Source organism: Atta cephalotes, assembly GCF_000143395.1.
Source record: "Atta cephalotes unplaced genomic scaffold scaffold00031, whole genome shotgun sequence".
NCBI classification, from domain to species: Eukaryota; Metazoa; Arthropoda; class Insecta; order Hymenoptera; family Formicidae; genus Atta; species Atta cephalotes.
In genome coordinates, this window is record NW_012130095.1 from 3,237,733 (window position 1) to 3,253,115 (window position 15,383).

The 15,383-nt window shown below is 35.0% G+C and overlaps 1 protein-coding gene across 1 annotated transcript in view; it reads right to left on the minus strand.

The window, feature by feature from the left end:
• Positions 1 to 969: 969 nt before the first annotated feature.
• The window catches only part of LOC105621000 (bifunctional heparan sulfate N-deacetylase/N-sulfotransferase), an 85,290-nt gene continuing 70,876 nt past the window's right edge, over positions 970 to 15,383 (minus strand). Inside the window, exons 5-12 of the mRNA XM_012202477.1 lie at positions 4,852 to 5,195; positions 4,046 to 4,334; positions 3,433 to 3,561; positions 2,988 to 3,170; positions 2,696 to 2,916; positions 1,673 to 1,951; positions 1,161 to 1,458; positions 970 to 1,080 (exon numbers count right to left, since the gene is read on the minus strand). Coding sequence (XP_012057867.1) covers positions 970 to 1,080; positions 1,161 to 1,458; positions 1,673 to 1,951; positions 2,696 to 2,916; positions 2,988 to 3,170; positions 3,433 to 3,561; positions 4,046 to 4,334; positions 4,852 to 5,195 — 1,854 coding nt within the window. The remainder of the gene's footprint in view (positions 1,081 to 1,160; positions 1,459 to 1,672; positions 1,952 to 2,695; positions 2,917 to 2,987; positions 3,171 to 3,432; positions 3,562 to 4,045; positions 4,335 to 4,851; positions 5,196 to 15,383) is intronic.

Consider the following 15,383-nt stretch of genomic DNA (forward strand, 5'->3'; position numbering starts at 1 on the left):
ATTAATATACACTGTATCTCCGAAAGTGGTGGGTTTAAGAGAAAAGCTCTCAAACTCCCGAAATCTCACGCTCGCATGGACGATCCGATGATTAGTGCAAGAAGAACGATCGATGAACTGTCTGGCTCAAAAATCTTGCAATACAATTCATCGATCCTTACACATGAAGAATATACATTTCTCAAAACAATATGATTTTGGACAATCTGATATTAAGAAAAGTGAACTTTAACTTTTTGAAATATTGCATTTTGCCGAAAAGATACTCTTCAATATCATTCGTTACAACACGCGTATCGCGTTGATAGCAAAAATTCATTTATGTTCAGCATTAGATATTTTATAAATTTCTACTATCATGGACATTCTTTCTGATATATATGAAATCTTTTCTTATGTCATAAAATTTATAAAAACAGGTCTGTCAATACTTTTTGTAAAGATATATCTTTCTTTTACATAATTTTCAATTCATATGTATTGATTGACTTTTTGCTCAACTTATGCATGGGGAAATAGAAAGGCCTAATTATTGCTGGATAATGGCACTAGTGATTAATATCCTTGATTTCTACGACGCGGTAACGATGATAATGATAATAATAATAGTAATAGTAATACATATATAATAATAGTAATACATTAATAATTAATATAATAATAATAAAATAAAGAGGATAATAATAATAATAATAATAATAAAACTAGTATTATTAGCTTAACAGTGATCGACAATTACAACTGGGACTTCGTAAAATCGCTTATATGACTAGCTTTTGTAGGGTCTTCAATTACATTAGGCCAGTCCACTGAGATAGGCCAGCATGGTCCTTCTTTTAAAGATGTGAAATCCAGTGGAGTTTTGAATATACAATTATTTTACAAGTCTTCCATTAGCAAGCGACGTATTTCGCTAACAGCGGAAGCGAGTAGCCGGGAAACATTAAAGTTTCATATGATTGGCGTTTGCTAGGTCATCACAGTATCGGTAAGGTCCTCCTTCAACCATTGCGGAATCGTTCTGGATCCAAGCCGCTTTAATAATTTTACTAGAGCTGTGTTGTGGGACAAATAATATCTCTGCAAAAGACACAGTATGTTTGTAAATAGAAACACGATTGATCTTATATGCCGAAAAAGAAAGTTTACAAGAACTTTACCTGTAATAATTTATACGATCTGTCTTCCATCGGTGGGTACTGGCGACCTTTACTTTTACCAAGACATTTAGTGCGATCTTCGTTAGTTACTTGACAGAAAAAACCCTTTTTCGGATCATACCTCAAGTGTGAGGAATAATTGAAGGCGGGCGTTATTTTTAAAAATCGTTGTAATTCATGCAGTGTTTCCACAGGATTTTGTCGTAATTGCTCGCCATCGATAATGTGTAATTGTTGTGGTAAATAAAATGATAACCATCTCTCTAAATGTTGGGCATACTTTCCAGGATTTAAACACCTATAATTGAATAGTATCGTCTTGAAACTTATGACAATTAAAATACATGACATATTTTGTTAAAGCATAAAAATTATAGAAAGATATAAATTTTTTTAGCATTAATTATTTTAACGATCATTAACTTTTACTGATTACTGTTACAAATAATGTCTATTAATACATTGTTAAGTGTAATACGTCTTACATAAGCGTTCGTGTTCAATTATGTTACCTATTTCTAAGATCCCGTAAGGGTTTCGGAGCAGAATCACTCGCTGTGATGACTGCATGGAAGGAGTAATTGTTCGCTATCGGATCTCCATGTACTCTGGTATGCTGGTACCATGAATAAGCACGTCTAGCTGGAGAGAGCAATATGGTGATTAGCTTAGCTCTTGGTAAAAGTGCATGGGCTCTTCGCGGTACTAATTCTCCGTCAAAATAAGTAGCAGATTTTTCAAAGAGATATCGAGAACTTTCATTTTTTGATGCTGGAAAGAAGCTCATGTACCTATAAAAGCAATGTAAGTCATGTACTTCGTTTCTGCTTTATGCAGAATGTCCCATTTTAATTTATTTCTTATTTTTCTTTTAGATGAAAGCGCCAAAAAGATATGAAAATCATCACATTTTAAAATGGAATTAAATGATTTTTTTTTACATCTATGATTCATGCTATGCTTCCTCTAAGTATTCTGCATATAAAAAGTATTAAGGTAAAGCTATCAAAACACTAATATATAATTCACAAGATATTTTATACTTTATTCTGGTACATATTAACATGAAATATTAAATGTTTCATAAACTATTAATTTTTTAAATAATCGTATCTTATGAACTGATTTTTATAAAGAGAATAATAAGATGAGTCAATTAGTATAAAGAAAACAGTTACTTTAAAAAATAGGCAAAGTAGATAATTTTTTAAATAAGCAACTAAATTTTAAATAAGTAATATGTGTTTTTCTTTATCAATTGATTTATCTCATTATTCTGTATATAAAAAAATCATATAATTTTATTTTTTTAATGAAGATGTTCTTTATATCTTTTTGATGCCATCATCTAGAAGAAAAATATGTGACTAAAAAAATACGTCCTCTTCAAAATCATTACATTTTTGTCTAAAACATTATTCTAAAATTACAAATAAAAAAGTTTTTGGATGCAAGATAAATTAAAATACGACATCCTGTATATATTACAGCAATAAAGAATTAAGTTTTTGCAGTTCCTGATTCTGATTACTTACCAATCAAGACCTTTATAATAATTCTTTCCGTTGAAAAACTGTATCTCTTCAAAAGTATCGGGGCTTGGTAAATTGCTGCTTATTGCTGGATGAATGGACAGGAATGTGTATAATGCTGTAGTACCAGTCTTTTGAGGTCCGATTACTAGAAATCGTGGTAACTGATCGCAAGTTTTATTACGGGACCAAATTTTCTGATGTCTCTGATCATCGCATGGATTCTATAAATAGAAGATATTAAAATAATGTTATAGAAGCACTGTCAAAGTTATTGAATATTCATTCCACTCACTCCCCACACTGGATCGGCTTCCTCGGGATATAATTGAAAATAACGTTCTCCAAGCTGAAGTGGTGGTGCACTAGACAGCCTTAAATTTGTCCAACACTGAATGAATTTTATAACTGATTCGAAAGTGTACAATGCCAGCCGATCGTTTCCATAATTCGACATATGCGTCATAAAAATATTTATCTGGAAAAAGTAATATACAATTTAAATTATTTTATGCTTGCATGTATCGTTATAGTGAGATATAAAATATATTTTATATCTATACATATATTTTAATCAGTATCATATTAAAAATCTAAAATTTATGAAAATATATCAAAAATAATTAATAACGAAGATTATCAATTTTACAGATAAACAGCTATTAAAAGCGAATTGCCTATAATATGAAAGATCAAATGAATCCGGCAAAGATTGATTTCATAACGGCTGATTTACTCACCGGATTATATACGATCGTTTGGAAAAGTTCTCCACCCTGTATCGACTCGTCCAGCTTTTCCCTTCCACCTGGATACCTCTCAATAAAAATTGTGTGAGTAAAAAGACCACACGTTTGCCTCGGTAAAACCTTGAAATACATAAAAAAGGCTTTCATTCGGCAATATCATCAAATAATTTGTATATTTCAGAAGATTAAATAAAGTATAAAATTAAAAAAATATACAAAGTATTTATTTTAATATACAGACAATAAAAACTTAATTTTGCATACAAGACTTGAGTTATATATCGCATCCAATAAAATAATACAATCCCTTATACCTCATTTCACCATTGATAAAATAAATATCAAATTAATTATTAATGAAATTTTACGATTGATTACGTGTTTAATATTCATGTAAATTAGCGAGCGATAAAAGCCTGATTTTCGTATTTCGAAAACTACAGTATAATCGGTATTCAGTTAAAATGCACGGTCGATATGTTATTTTCAATAAACATTTGTATGCAACTTGTACATATTTATTGTTGAGAATGTTCGCTTTAAAAAAAATTCAATAACTGTGGTCGAATTCACACACGAATTTGTGTGACTTCCAAATTCGTACCATTATATTACGATGAATAAAACCGCGTCTCAAACGAGCCGGTCTCAAGTGCGGATATTCTTCGGTACTTGTGACCTTGATGTTCCATACTCGCTTCCATGCTTCATAGAGGCCTTCGTGGACCGGATAAACGCCGGAGTGATGTGGACTTACGCTGTATCCGCTTCCGGTCGGTATACCATGATCCTTTGCGAATTGCTTGTTCAGTGCCATGTCCAATTGTAGATGAGTTACATTCTCGTAAAGATGTGGTTGTTGGTGATTCCACATGTGGGAAAACCACGTAAATCTAAAAAAAATTGTAAATTTTTGATATTACAACAAGTATTTTCATTGAATACATCGAAGATTGCATAAGAAAATATTTTCTCAAAACACATGGAAATTTGGATTTTCTTTTGTATCTTTTTAGCTTGAGCCACTGCGATCAACTGCGATAGCATTGTAACATTGTAACGTTTTGTCGCAGACGATTATGGCAGCATTATAACAAGCTGTTGCGTGATATTATACGATAAAACATACTACGATGTTGACGTGACCGTAAATTTAGTTTATATTATGCTCTCTAAATGTATGCGTTATAATAATAAATTACATAATTGTTGTAGTTACCATCATAATTCTAATTAGATTACCTTTAAAGCTATACAAATATTTCGATTTATGAGACAAACATTATATTCTGTTGACCAATACATATTTAATAACATATACTTTAATATATGTATATCTCTGCTTCTAACGTAATGTAATATTCACCGAATTCATCACTTTCACGCGATTAATTTTCGGATTTACTGTACCTGTCTACGTTCTCCAAAAGCATGTCGTCCCCCAAATTCTCCTCCGCTGTCCCGTGATGAAAATATTTCCCGGAAAACCCCAAATTAAATTTGAATCCCGGCACCAGAGCTTGAATTCTCTGTTGAGTAGCTAACAATGCCATTACGTCATCTTTTCTCAGTCTGGTGCCTTTCTCGCCGACAAATATATCGTCAACGTCCACCAGGATCATACGATTTAAACTGAGACTCAATTGCCCGTGTGACAAGTAGGATAACGAGTCCAGCAGCAGCAATTTGTGTAGCCAAAACCGTAGGCCACCGCCGAAGAGAACTCTTTGAATTCCATCATATCTGCCATGATCCTGAAAATAAATATATTTTATAGACTAAAGCTTCTTTTTTATCTGAAATAACATATATTTAAATCTAAAATAATATATAATAATTCAATAAATCTACTTTTACCGCGTTGTGCACGATATGTATATAATTTGTGACTCAGAATTGTGTGCTTCGTGCATCGTAAATAATTATAATCACGCGTATGTATATAGAGATGGGTATTCCACAATATAATTGGTGTCCAATAACACAATTATTTATTCAGCTCAATTTTTTTCTATTCGGAACATAATTCGGAACTGTTATTGATCTTAGTTGGCGTTTTAGTTTCGACTGGTTTCGAGGTACCTCTGTATACACGGACGCACACAGTCAGCCGACCTAATCATCGCGCGTTAACGAGCATCGTTATTTTTCTCTCAATGGAGTACGGCGAGTAATCGACCATGTCCGATGTGTTAATTGCATTGTTCGACGGAAACTTTCCAGTAACTCCGCTTCGGCCATAAACCGGGTTTGTTAGCAGTAAACAACAATAATAATCTCACGGATAATCCCGTCCGTACGAGAGAGGATGGGCCGAGATAGATATGCGTACAGGTAGCCAGGTGATTAAATCAGGAGCTAATCAGCTGTGGGCTCAACTCGATTAATGAACGACTGTGCGACTTGCTTCATTTGCTACTATTAGAACCACCAATTTCGTTTCGGGGGTTGGTCCTATCTTGCTATTGAATAGATCAAACATTCCCGTTGACACTACAGAGATGAGCAAAAGGCTCAAAATATTTTTTAATCATCACGAATGTAAAATATGTTTTGAGTATAACGAGTCGTGGGAATCATTGCAGGACTTTGAAGTGTTTTTTTAGCTTATTTACTAGAATTATTTATAGACGAAATCCATCGATTAATTAAAGAAATAATTCTCGTTTTTGTGTTGTCATAAATATTTTCATTTTTCATCAATCATTTTTTATTTCAACACATTTTCTAAAACAATAAATTAATTTAATATCATTAAAAAAATATTTAAAATTTTTGTTCAAAATAGGGGATAGTAAACTGATGTAAAATTGTAAAAAAATCGAAAAAATTTTTTCTTTAAAAAATAGCTTGAAATTCTACCCGTAGAATATGGAACAAAAGATCTTAAATATAAATTCGAATTAGTTTCTGTTGACAAAGCCTACAAAATTTGTAGGCAGTATATGATATAAAGATTATGTTGTAGAATTTTAAATATGTTTTTCTTGAAATCTTGTTTTTCAAAACGATATCGAAGGTTTCTCAAGATGTATTCATCGGATTGACTTGAATTTTAGTTTTTTTATTATCCTTATAGTATTCTCTAAGTACTGACCGAGGATTTTTACAATTATCATTATTTTGCAAGATACTAATAAATTAATAGTTGTGCTAAAAGTCAAAAAAATTTTTTTTCAGTCAAATTTTAATAAATTTTGAATAAGCTCGGTCGATGCTTAGGGAATACAATATACTTCAGTAATATTTTTTTTATTTTTGTTTCATGCATTTTTGTTTCATACGTTTTTGTTTCATATCTAATATGGCGGAATCATTGACACCAATGACTGAAAAAATTGATCTTTCATAACATTTTAATGTTAATGATGTTAAGATTATTATTATTATACATATTTTTCCTTTCATTTTACATATTTTATATTAGGTGTACAACTTTGTTTCCGCCGTTTTCCTATAGATGGCTTTAGCGGTAAGTGGTGGTCGAAATAAATAGATCATAGATGTCATACAATAAACTTGGGCATCTGTCAACATAACCCCATAGAAACATTAGTCGATTTGTGTCTGCATCATAAAGTTATTCTCGATTGAAAATGTCAGTTTACGAGCCAAATCTCGTCATTTGCGGGAAGTTTTAATTTTTTGCTTCAATATGAAGAAATCTGCGGCTGAGGCTCATCGAATACTCTCAAATACTTATGGTGAGGCCGCTATTAGTGAAAGAACATGTCGTGAGTGATTTTAATGCTTCAAGAACGGTGATTTTGATGTCCAAGATCATGCTCTGTATTTGGTGGGACCAGTTCGGCATAGTGAACTGTTAAAACCGACTGAAACAATCACAGGCGATCGGTATCGAACGCAATTGATGCGTTTGAGCCGAGCATTGAAAGACAAATGGCCGCAATACAACGAGAGACACGATAAAGTGATTTTGTAGCATGACAATGCTCGACCCCATGTTGCGAAAGTGGTCAAGACATACTTGGAAACGTTGAAATGGGAAGTCCTACCCCACCCGCCGTATTCTCCAGACGTTGCTCCGTATGACTATCACTTGTTTCGATCAATGGCACACAGCCTGGCTGACCAGCACTTCCGGTCTTATGAAGAAGTAAAAAATTGGATCGATTCGTGGATAGCCTCAAAAGATGACCAGTTTTTTCGACGCGGGATTCGTACGCTACCCGAAAGATGGGAGAAAGTAGTGGCCAGCGATGGACAATACTTTGAATCATAAATGTATAACCAGTTTTTTACAATAAAGCCTCGAATTTCGGAAAAAAAACGGCGAAAGCAAAGTTGTACATCTAATACCTTCAATGTGTACTTGAATAAGATATCAAAACATAAGTCTGCAATAGATTGCTTCATCACTGGTAAATTTTTTTCTAAATAAACCAAAATTTGATTTTTAAAATAAAAAATTATCATTACTGCAGAATACAGATTAAATCGAGGTTGTAGAATGAGTAGAGATGGGTTTGGTGGTTATTGATATGGGAACAAATTAAGCGCAAAGTGTGATTTCTTCTAACCAATGACGTCCTGTCAAGGACAGACATATATATGGTGCAAACACAAGACCCATGCCCAAGATATTTGGGATCGAATCCTGAAAAGAACTTAGTAGCGACGGTTGTCGGTCGCTAGATTGTTGTTGATTGTGTGGCCTTGAATGTGCCGGTTATGTCGCCTTCTTGTGATCCTCCTCCTCGGATGTGACCGACCGGCGGGCAGAGGCTGGTTTTGGACGTTGATATTCTCTCTATGAATATGCCAATCAGGTTCCGTCTGAGTATCGCGGATATAAAAGTGTCTGGTACCTCGATCGCGATTGGCGATATGGCTCGGTAGCCTTAATTTGCTTGGAGTTAGCAAGAATTGTGGTGGGCATCCGCCTAGGACAAGATAGCAGGATGCGATGTTTCCACTGCAGAACTTTCTAGTGCTCTTCCGAGTATTGGTTGTGAAACCGCGATCGCTGCTACCTCGCCGATTACTCCGGGTGTTAGGGGTCTCTCTGGCGGTAACTCCGATAGATCGGAGATCCGCAGGCGATGATGCGCCAGGTATCTGATCCCGAGAGGATCTGATCCTCAGGTGTTTCCTAGCCGGTTCTACCAGTTGTGAAAAATCGGAGCCCGCTGGCTTAAGAGAGGTTATTGCTGCTGCTGGTGATTGGCCATTGGATGATGGCAACAATTCCTCTGACTTTTGGTTGCACGGTATCCGAGTTGTAAGAGGATGTGCCGGCCGAAGAGGGGATCATGTTAAATGATATTCGAGAGTCTTGGATATACTTGTTTGAATCTGGAGACACAGTAGTGGCTCACTAGTGACTAAGCCAAGCGACTATCGTGGCTACCTTACGCGAGGCGAATTATGGAGGATCAAGATTATCATATCTCAATAAGGACAGAATCGATCACGTTCTATGTACGCTTAATCGATAGCATACACTCCGGTTGTATAGTGTGTTTTTATTTTTTCCCTACGTGCCCTACGAGCGGAGATATTGCGACGCAAAATACGAATCTGAAAATACGAATCTTTTAATGTAATGAGAAACATCGTCATCGTCGCTACGTGGAATTGGGGAAATCTTCTTTTAGAATTTAGTAATTATTCAGTTAGCCACTGCACCTCGAAAATCAATAAAATTAGATTTATTCGACGCGTTTTTGAAACGAAAGAATCTGACAAAAAAAGTGTCGCTCTGCCTATGAACAGAGATAAAGGGTCTTTCAATAAGGATGCTCGATTTTTAAATGTAAATAAAACAAGTTGTGTGTGAGATATCCACTCAATTTTTTTTTATTTGATAGAATATTTTGTGGCATTAAGTATAACGTCGCTCAAATATCCGCCGCGGCTTCGCTTGGTGACATTCGGGTGGTCCAATTTTCGATGACTTTCTCGCATAAATCTGACTGAATTTGCTGGATGGCATTTGTTATGTTGATACTTTGAGAGCAATTGTTTGCGGTTTATTCGTATAGATCTGCGATTTAAGATAGCCCCAAAGGAAGAAGTCTAAAGGCGTTAAATCGCACGATCTCGGTGACCAATTTACGTTGCTGCCGCGCGAGATAATCATGCCCTCAAATCGCTCATGCAGAATGTCCATCGTGGCATGCGGTGTGTGGCACATACCGCCATCTTGTTAGAATCATATGTTATCGATATCCATATCATCCGTTTTAGGCCACAAGAAGTTGCTTATCTGTAGCGTTCGCCGTTGACGATTATGGCAACGCTTCGTTTTGGAAGAAGTACGGACCGATGATTCCGCCAAATCAAAATCTACATTAAACAGTGACTTTCTCGGGATGCATTTGGAACTGATGTATCTCGTGAATTGATATCGTAAATTCGACAATTTTACTTGTTCACATATCCATTCATCCAAAAATGGACCTCATCGCTAAAGATGATTTGTTTGACGAAATTTGGGTTAACTTCCAACTGCTCCAGAACCCAATCAGCAAACACACGGCGTCTATGATCGTTTACCTTAAATTCCTGAGTCAGTTGAATTTTATAGGGATGCAGACCCAAGTCCCGACGCAAAATTTTCCAAGTTGAAGTCGCAGAAAAACCAAGTTCTTGTGAACGATGAGAAATTGACCGCCTCGGGTTTTCCCGTACACTCTCACGCACAGTAGCGATGTTTTCAGCAGACCTTGCGTTTCGGCGACGTACTGGTGTTAGCTGATTATTTATCGAACGGGTTGATTCGAATTTGACTACCAAACGTCGAATAGTCGACTCGGCAGAACGGTTGTGGCGAGGATAAAAATCACGTAATGCGCGGAACATTTTTCGAACGGAGCACTGATTTTGATAATAAAATTTTATGATTTGCACACGTTGCTCAACACTATGATCTTCCATATGTGATTTGCCATACACTACTAAACAATTCACAACAAATTTGACAGATGTCACTTTAACAACATGGCTACTATGATCTAATAAATTTCGAACGTCCCTATTGAAAGGCTCTATATAAAATTGACGACTATTGAGGTTAGGAAATCTGTCACTGAAATCGCAAAATATTGCGATTCAAAGTCGTTTTTCCGAATCAAAACCATTTTTTAGTATAAAGTGGCCCTCATTTTGCGTGAAAGTTGTAAATCCATATCGTTTCGCGTTAAAAAAGCCTAACCCTAACCCTAACCCATTTTTTATTTTCGCGTAGAAAGTTGTACATTCAAGAAGCAAAGTTCTACATAAGTTTATAACCTTTCACGAGAAATGAGGGCCACCTCGCACCAAAAAATGAGTTAGGTTAGGTTAGGTTAGGTTAGGTTTTTTAACGCGAAACGACATAGATTTACCTTCCACGCGAAATGAGAGCCACGGTATACCCCCGAACCAATAAGCACTAGTCTATACACCTCACTGTCTACATGACAGATTTTCTAACTTCACAACTACAATTATAGTTGTGTGCCCCTTTGCAGGGGGAGGGGGGGGGTGAGAGTCGGGAGTGAGAGTCGCTTCACATGGAAAGTCGAAACTCATGTGGATTATGTAGAGCAGTACAATTATATATCTCTATTTTGTCTATATGACAGATTTCCTAATAATCCTCAATAATCGTCAACTTTAATGCTTAATATTTCGGTTCGCGGGGCAGAGCAATTCTTTTTTTGTCAGATTCTTTTCTTTCAAAACGCATTGAATAAGCTTAATTTCATTGATTTTTGAGATGCGATAGCTAAACTATATAAATATACTTGAAATTTTTGACGCAAGAGGCAAATGTGGTGCTAGCAATGCATCACACATATGGTAGTCAGCGAGCGTTGCGAACGCTACGACGGTTCTGCACATTTTACACATTCTACATTCTGCAGAGATTGTAAGTAAAGTTTACGGTTATGGCGATCGCGGAGAAGTTGAATAAGTGCAATTATGGCTAAAGCTATATATAATATCTTCGGTTACCTCAAATATTGATAAAATACTTTTAATTGATATTTTCGCGTAATTAAATAAATAAAAATAATACATGAACAGAAAGCATTGCGATCTGTACGGTAGTGTCTCGATTCAAAACAACAAAATTGGTAAAGTCAGTTTAAATGTCTCGATAATAATAAATAATAAATAATAATTGTGAATTTAGCCTCCTTACCTCCGATGTTGATAAAATTAAGCTCATTTTAGATTTTTATACGAAATGAACGAATTTAACAAAAGAAGTGTAGCTCTACCCCGTGAACCAAGATATTGATCGTTAAAATTGATGACTATTCAGATTAGGAAATCCGTCACATCGATGGCATAGAGGAAACATATAAATGAGGCTAGAATAAGTATTTTCTGCTTCAATTACACAAATTCTCAGCTGTAAAACACATTTTCTGTTTCAAGAATACAAATTATTTTCTATATAATTTTTATTTTTATAGCAGAGAATTTGTTTTGGTTACGTTATATATTTATTTACTTTAAAAACACAATTATTATTTTCTTTAAAATACAAATTCTCTGCTTTAAAAACACATTTTCTACTGTAAAAATAAAAATTATATAGAAAATAATTTGTGTTTTTATCATTTATGTATTTTAAATATAATTATTTCAGAACTATGATTGCACGCCAATTACTTTTGAACTTGTAATTAAATTAATCTGAGATGCTAATAATTCCTCGAAATTAAATTAAAACCTGTAAAGAATTTATTGCGAAAAATATTACTTATTGTTAGGTCGAGAATCGAATTCGGATTTCACGTATAATGCTCTTGAGAGGAAAATAGTTGTAGCAAAATTAGTAGGAAATGCGATATTAATTAGCGGTTTAGTAATGTTAGAATTTTTAAAAATGATTTGTAAAATCGATATGTTAAAGATTTTTAAAGACATACGTCGCGAAAAGTAAAAATGGCAAACTAAAAAAGTGCAGTGTTTACATTATTTATTATTATTAAAGAATTATTTTATTATACACAAATAAAAATTCGGTGTCAAAAGGTTCATATACGTTTCTTTTATTATATTAGTGGACAATACTATTCTTTTAAAAGATTTTCAAATATCGGTTATATTACATTGTTACATTATTTTGCTTATTTCCGTTTTAATTTTTAAATCAATTGCACAGCTCATTTTTCTGCTAAACGCAACCACTATAATATAACTGATATTCAGAAATCTTGTGAACGTATATCTTTCCTGTCCATCCTCTCGAATACAGAATTGATTGATCGGGTGTTATTCTTTCTAAGTCGATTGACGTTTATAAGTTTTTAGGGAAATTGTTCGGTCTCTTATTGGGCAATATCGGGTCATCTGCGTCTCTTTATATACTCGTTTCGCGATCTTGATCGTGAGTTCATGTTCGAGCTCGTCGCCCTCTGGTGGCGCAGCGTGAAGCTCCGTGTGAGGTTTATGGCGCGTCTGTTCGACTGCACATGGGGAATTGAATTTAAGAATAAAAATCAAGAATACTTTTTATAAATATAAACAAATTAATTTATTTAAAAATGTATAGAAATCAAACATTAAATATGGATGATCTTATTAAAAAGAGAAAAAAAAGGAGAAAGAAAGAGAGGGTGAGAGAAATCATCTAAATGTAAAATAAGAATTCAAGATCTGAATAGATCTGTTTTCTGTAACTGAACTATTGTACGAGTTTGAAATTTAAAGTGAAATAGATATACATGTTTGATATACATGTTTGGCGAAAGTAAAAAAGAAAGTTCTAATTCAGAGCAGGAATAAAAAATAGACCTAACGTGTAAATATAAAAAAAGAGATATACTTTTTCATTTATTTTTAAGTCAGTCGTATCGACATACAAATAAACTAGCTGCACTGTCAATTGGTATCAGGGACAGGAAAAGTTAAACAAAAAGCCCCTCACATATCTCATAAGCTCTCGCTGGTACAGAGACAAAACGGTTCAGTGTGAGATATGCATCCGGGTGGATGGAAAAACGTCGCGCGCCGGAATGGAACGTGCAAAACATCGACAATATAGCATGTGTATCAGTGTGTATTCACGCTCTTCGTTACGTCAGACGAATATCTCGTCGCGTATATTTGTCCGATGAACGCCGTTTCCTTCATATCATCTACACCTCATATCGGCGCCTCCTTCAGGCATTTGCGCATCCTCGCGTTTTTCGCGTACCACCGTTTGTCCATTCTTTCTTTGTCTCTCTTATCCACGTCCGTTACGTCCGGAATCTTGCAGTTGCGAATTCCTGCACGAATGTAAACGCCGGCCAGGACGGCTTTACGAATTGTTTCAGTTTACCTCTACCAACTGCAGATCCTTTCTACATTTCCTCTCTTTTCTCTCTCTTTCTGTCTGTCTCTCTCTCTCTCTCTCTTCCTTTTTCTTTTCCTCTTTTCCTTCTTCTCTTTTCCGTGTACGTGACCACCAGCCGTATCGCGGAAATTCCACATTTGTTTTCGTTTTCCGGCGCCGTCCCTGGCAGAGCAGGAAGAATCGCCACGACGAGAGAAACGGCAGAAGGGAAAAATGTAGGGAAGTGAATGAGAAAGTTACATACACATTCGCGATTTCTATTAATATAAGACAGCAAAAAGAGATCATGCATTTCTTGATGAAATCATATAAATTCCCATATTTATGAAGAAAAAAGAAATAGATAACAAAAAACATCTTGAATGAAATAATATTTACAAATAATAATATAAATAAAATAAAGACTAAAATTCTGTTACATTTTTTTGTATTTTTGATTCTATCTTTTTTTTCCAAGGATAGATATAAATCAGCCAATGCGAGCCAATACAGGTTAGGCGTGTGAAATCGTATACTTTATTCTTGAGAAAAATTGTGACAAACATTTCAACCCTTTCAATTAGGTCTTTCTCAGTGTAACAATAAAAATAAAATCGGACGTATAAATTTAATATAAAAGAAGCGATGCGAAGCAAATTTAAGTATCATTAACACATATTCTTTTTTTTTGTTAAAAAAAGATTTATATTATCAATCAGAAGAACAAATCGTAAAGAAAAAGAAAAGAAGATATCTAAAAAAATTTCTTCTTACTGAATTGCGCACTTTAAAAAATACAAGTGTAAATGGTACGCATTTAACACCATTCGGTGTTAAAATAATTTTCACCATGTTGGTATTTATATAAAGTGAGAAAGTACCGCTTGAGTGCAGACCTCCTGCGAGCGAGAAAAACAAGTGAGCTCGCGAAACAAAGAAAGAACAACTTTCATACATATAAACATAGTGAGAATTATATAACACTGTGAATGATATTAAATCCACACACATATTTTTAAGAATGAATATTTTAAAGATAAGCAGATAAAAAATATTCTAATATCTTTTAATGCTCTGCAACATATCCAAAGCCCACCGAAATCGATGAGGAACAGTTCTGACAGTTCTCTTATAAGAACAATGAAAAATGAAGCTACTTTTGGCATGGTACTTGACAATTATTTTCTGCTAGAAATACACAAGTTCTTATCACATCGACTCTTAACAAGAGGAGGCCTCTTATTGTGCGATGTTCGAAAGAGAGCCCGTAGAAGATTCTTCTTCTCGGCAAGAGAAACACTCACACCGAGCGCGGGATGAAATCACACTGTGCGTATTGTTCCAAGACCTTCCTTTTGTTCTATCCCTCACGAACAGCGGAACACAGCCACTCAGCTTCTTGTTTCCCGCCCGGACGCCTTTCTTCTTTTCTTCCCTTCGTTACACGCAACCACAAAGCGAAGTGGCGCATTGGGGAAATTCCGCGTTTCTGGCAGACCTTTTTTTAGCGTTGAGATTTCAAAAGATTTCGAGAGAGAGAGAGAGAGAGAGAGAGAGAGAGAGAGAGAGAGAGGAGGGGAGGAGGAGGAGGGAGGAGGAGGACGGGGTAACGGGTAACGTACGTACGTACGTACGTACGGTAACGTAGTACGTAGTACGTAGT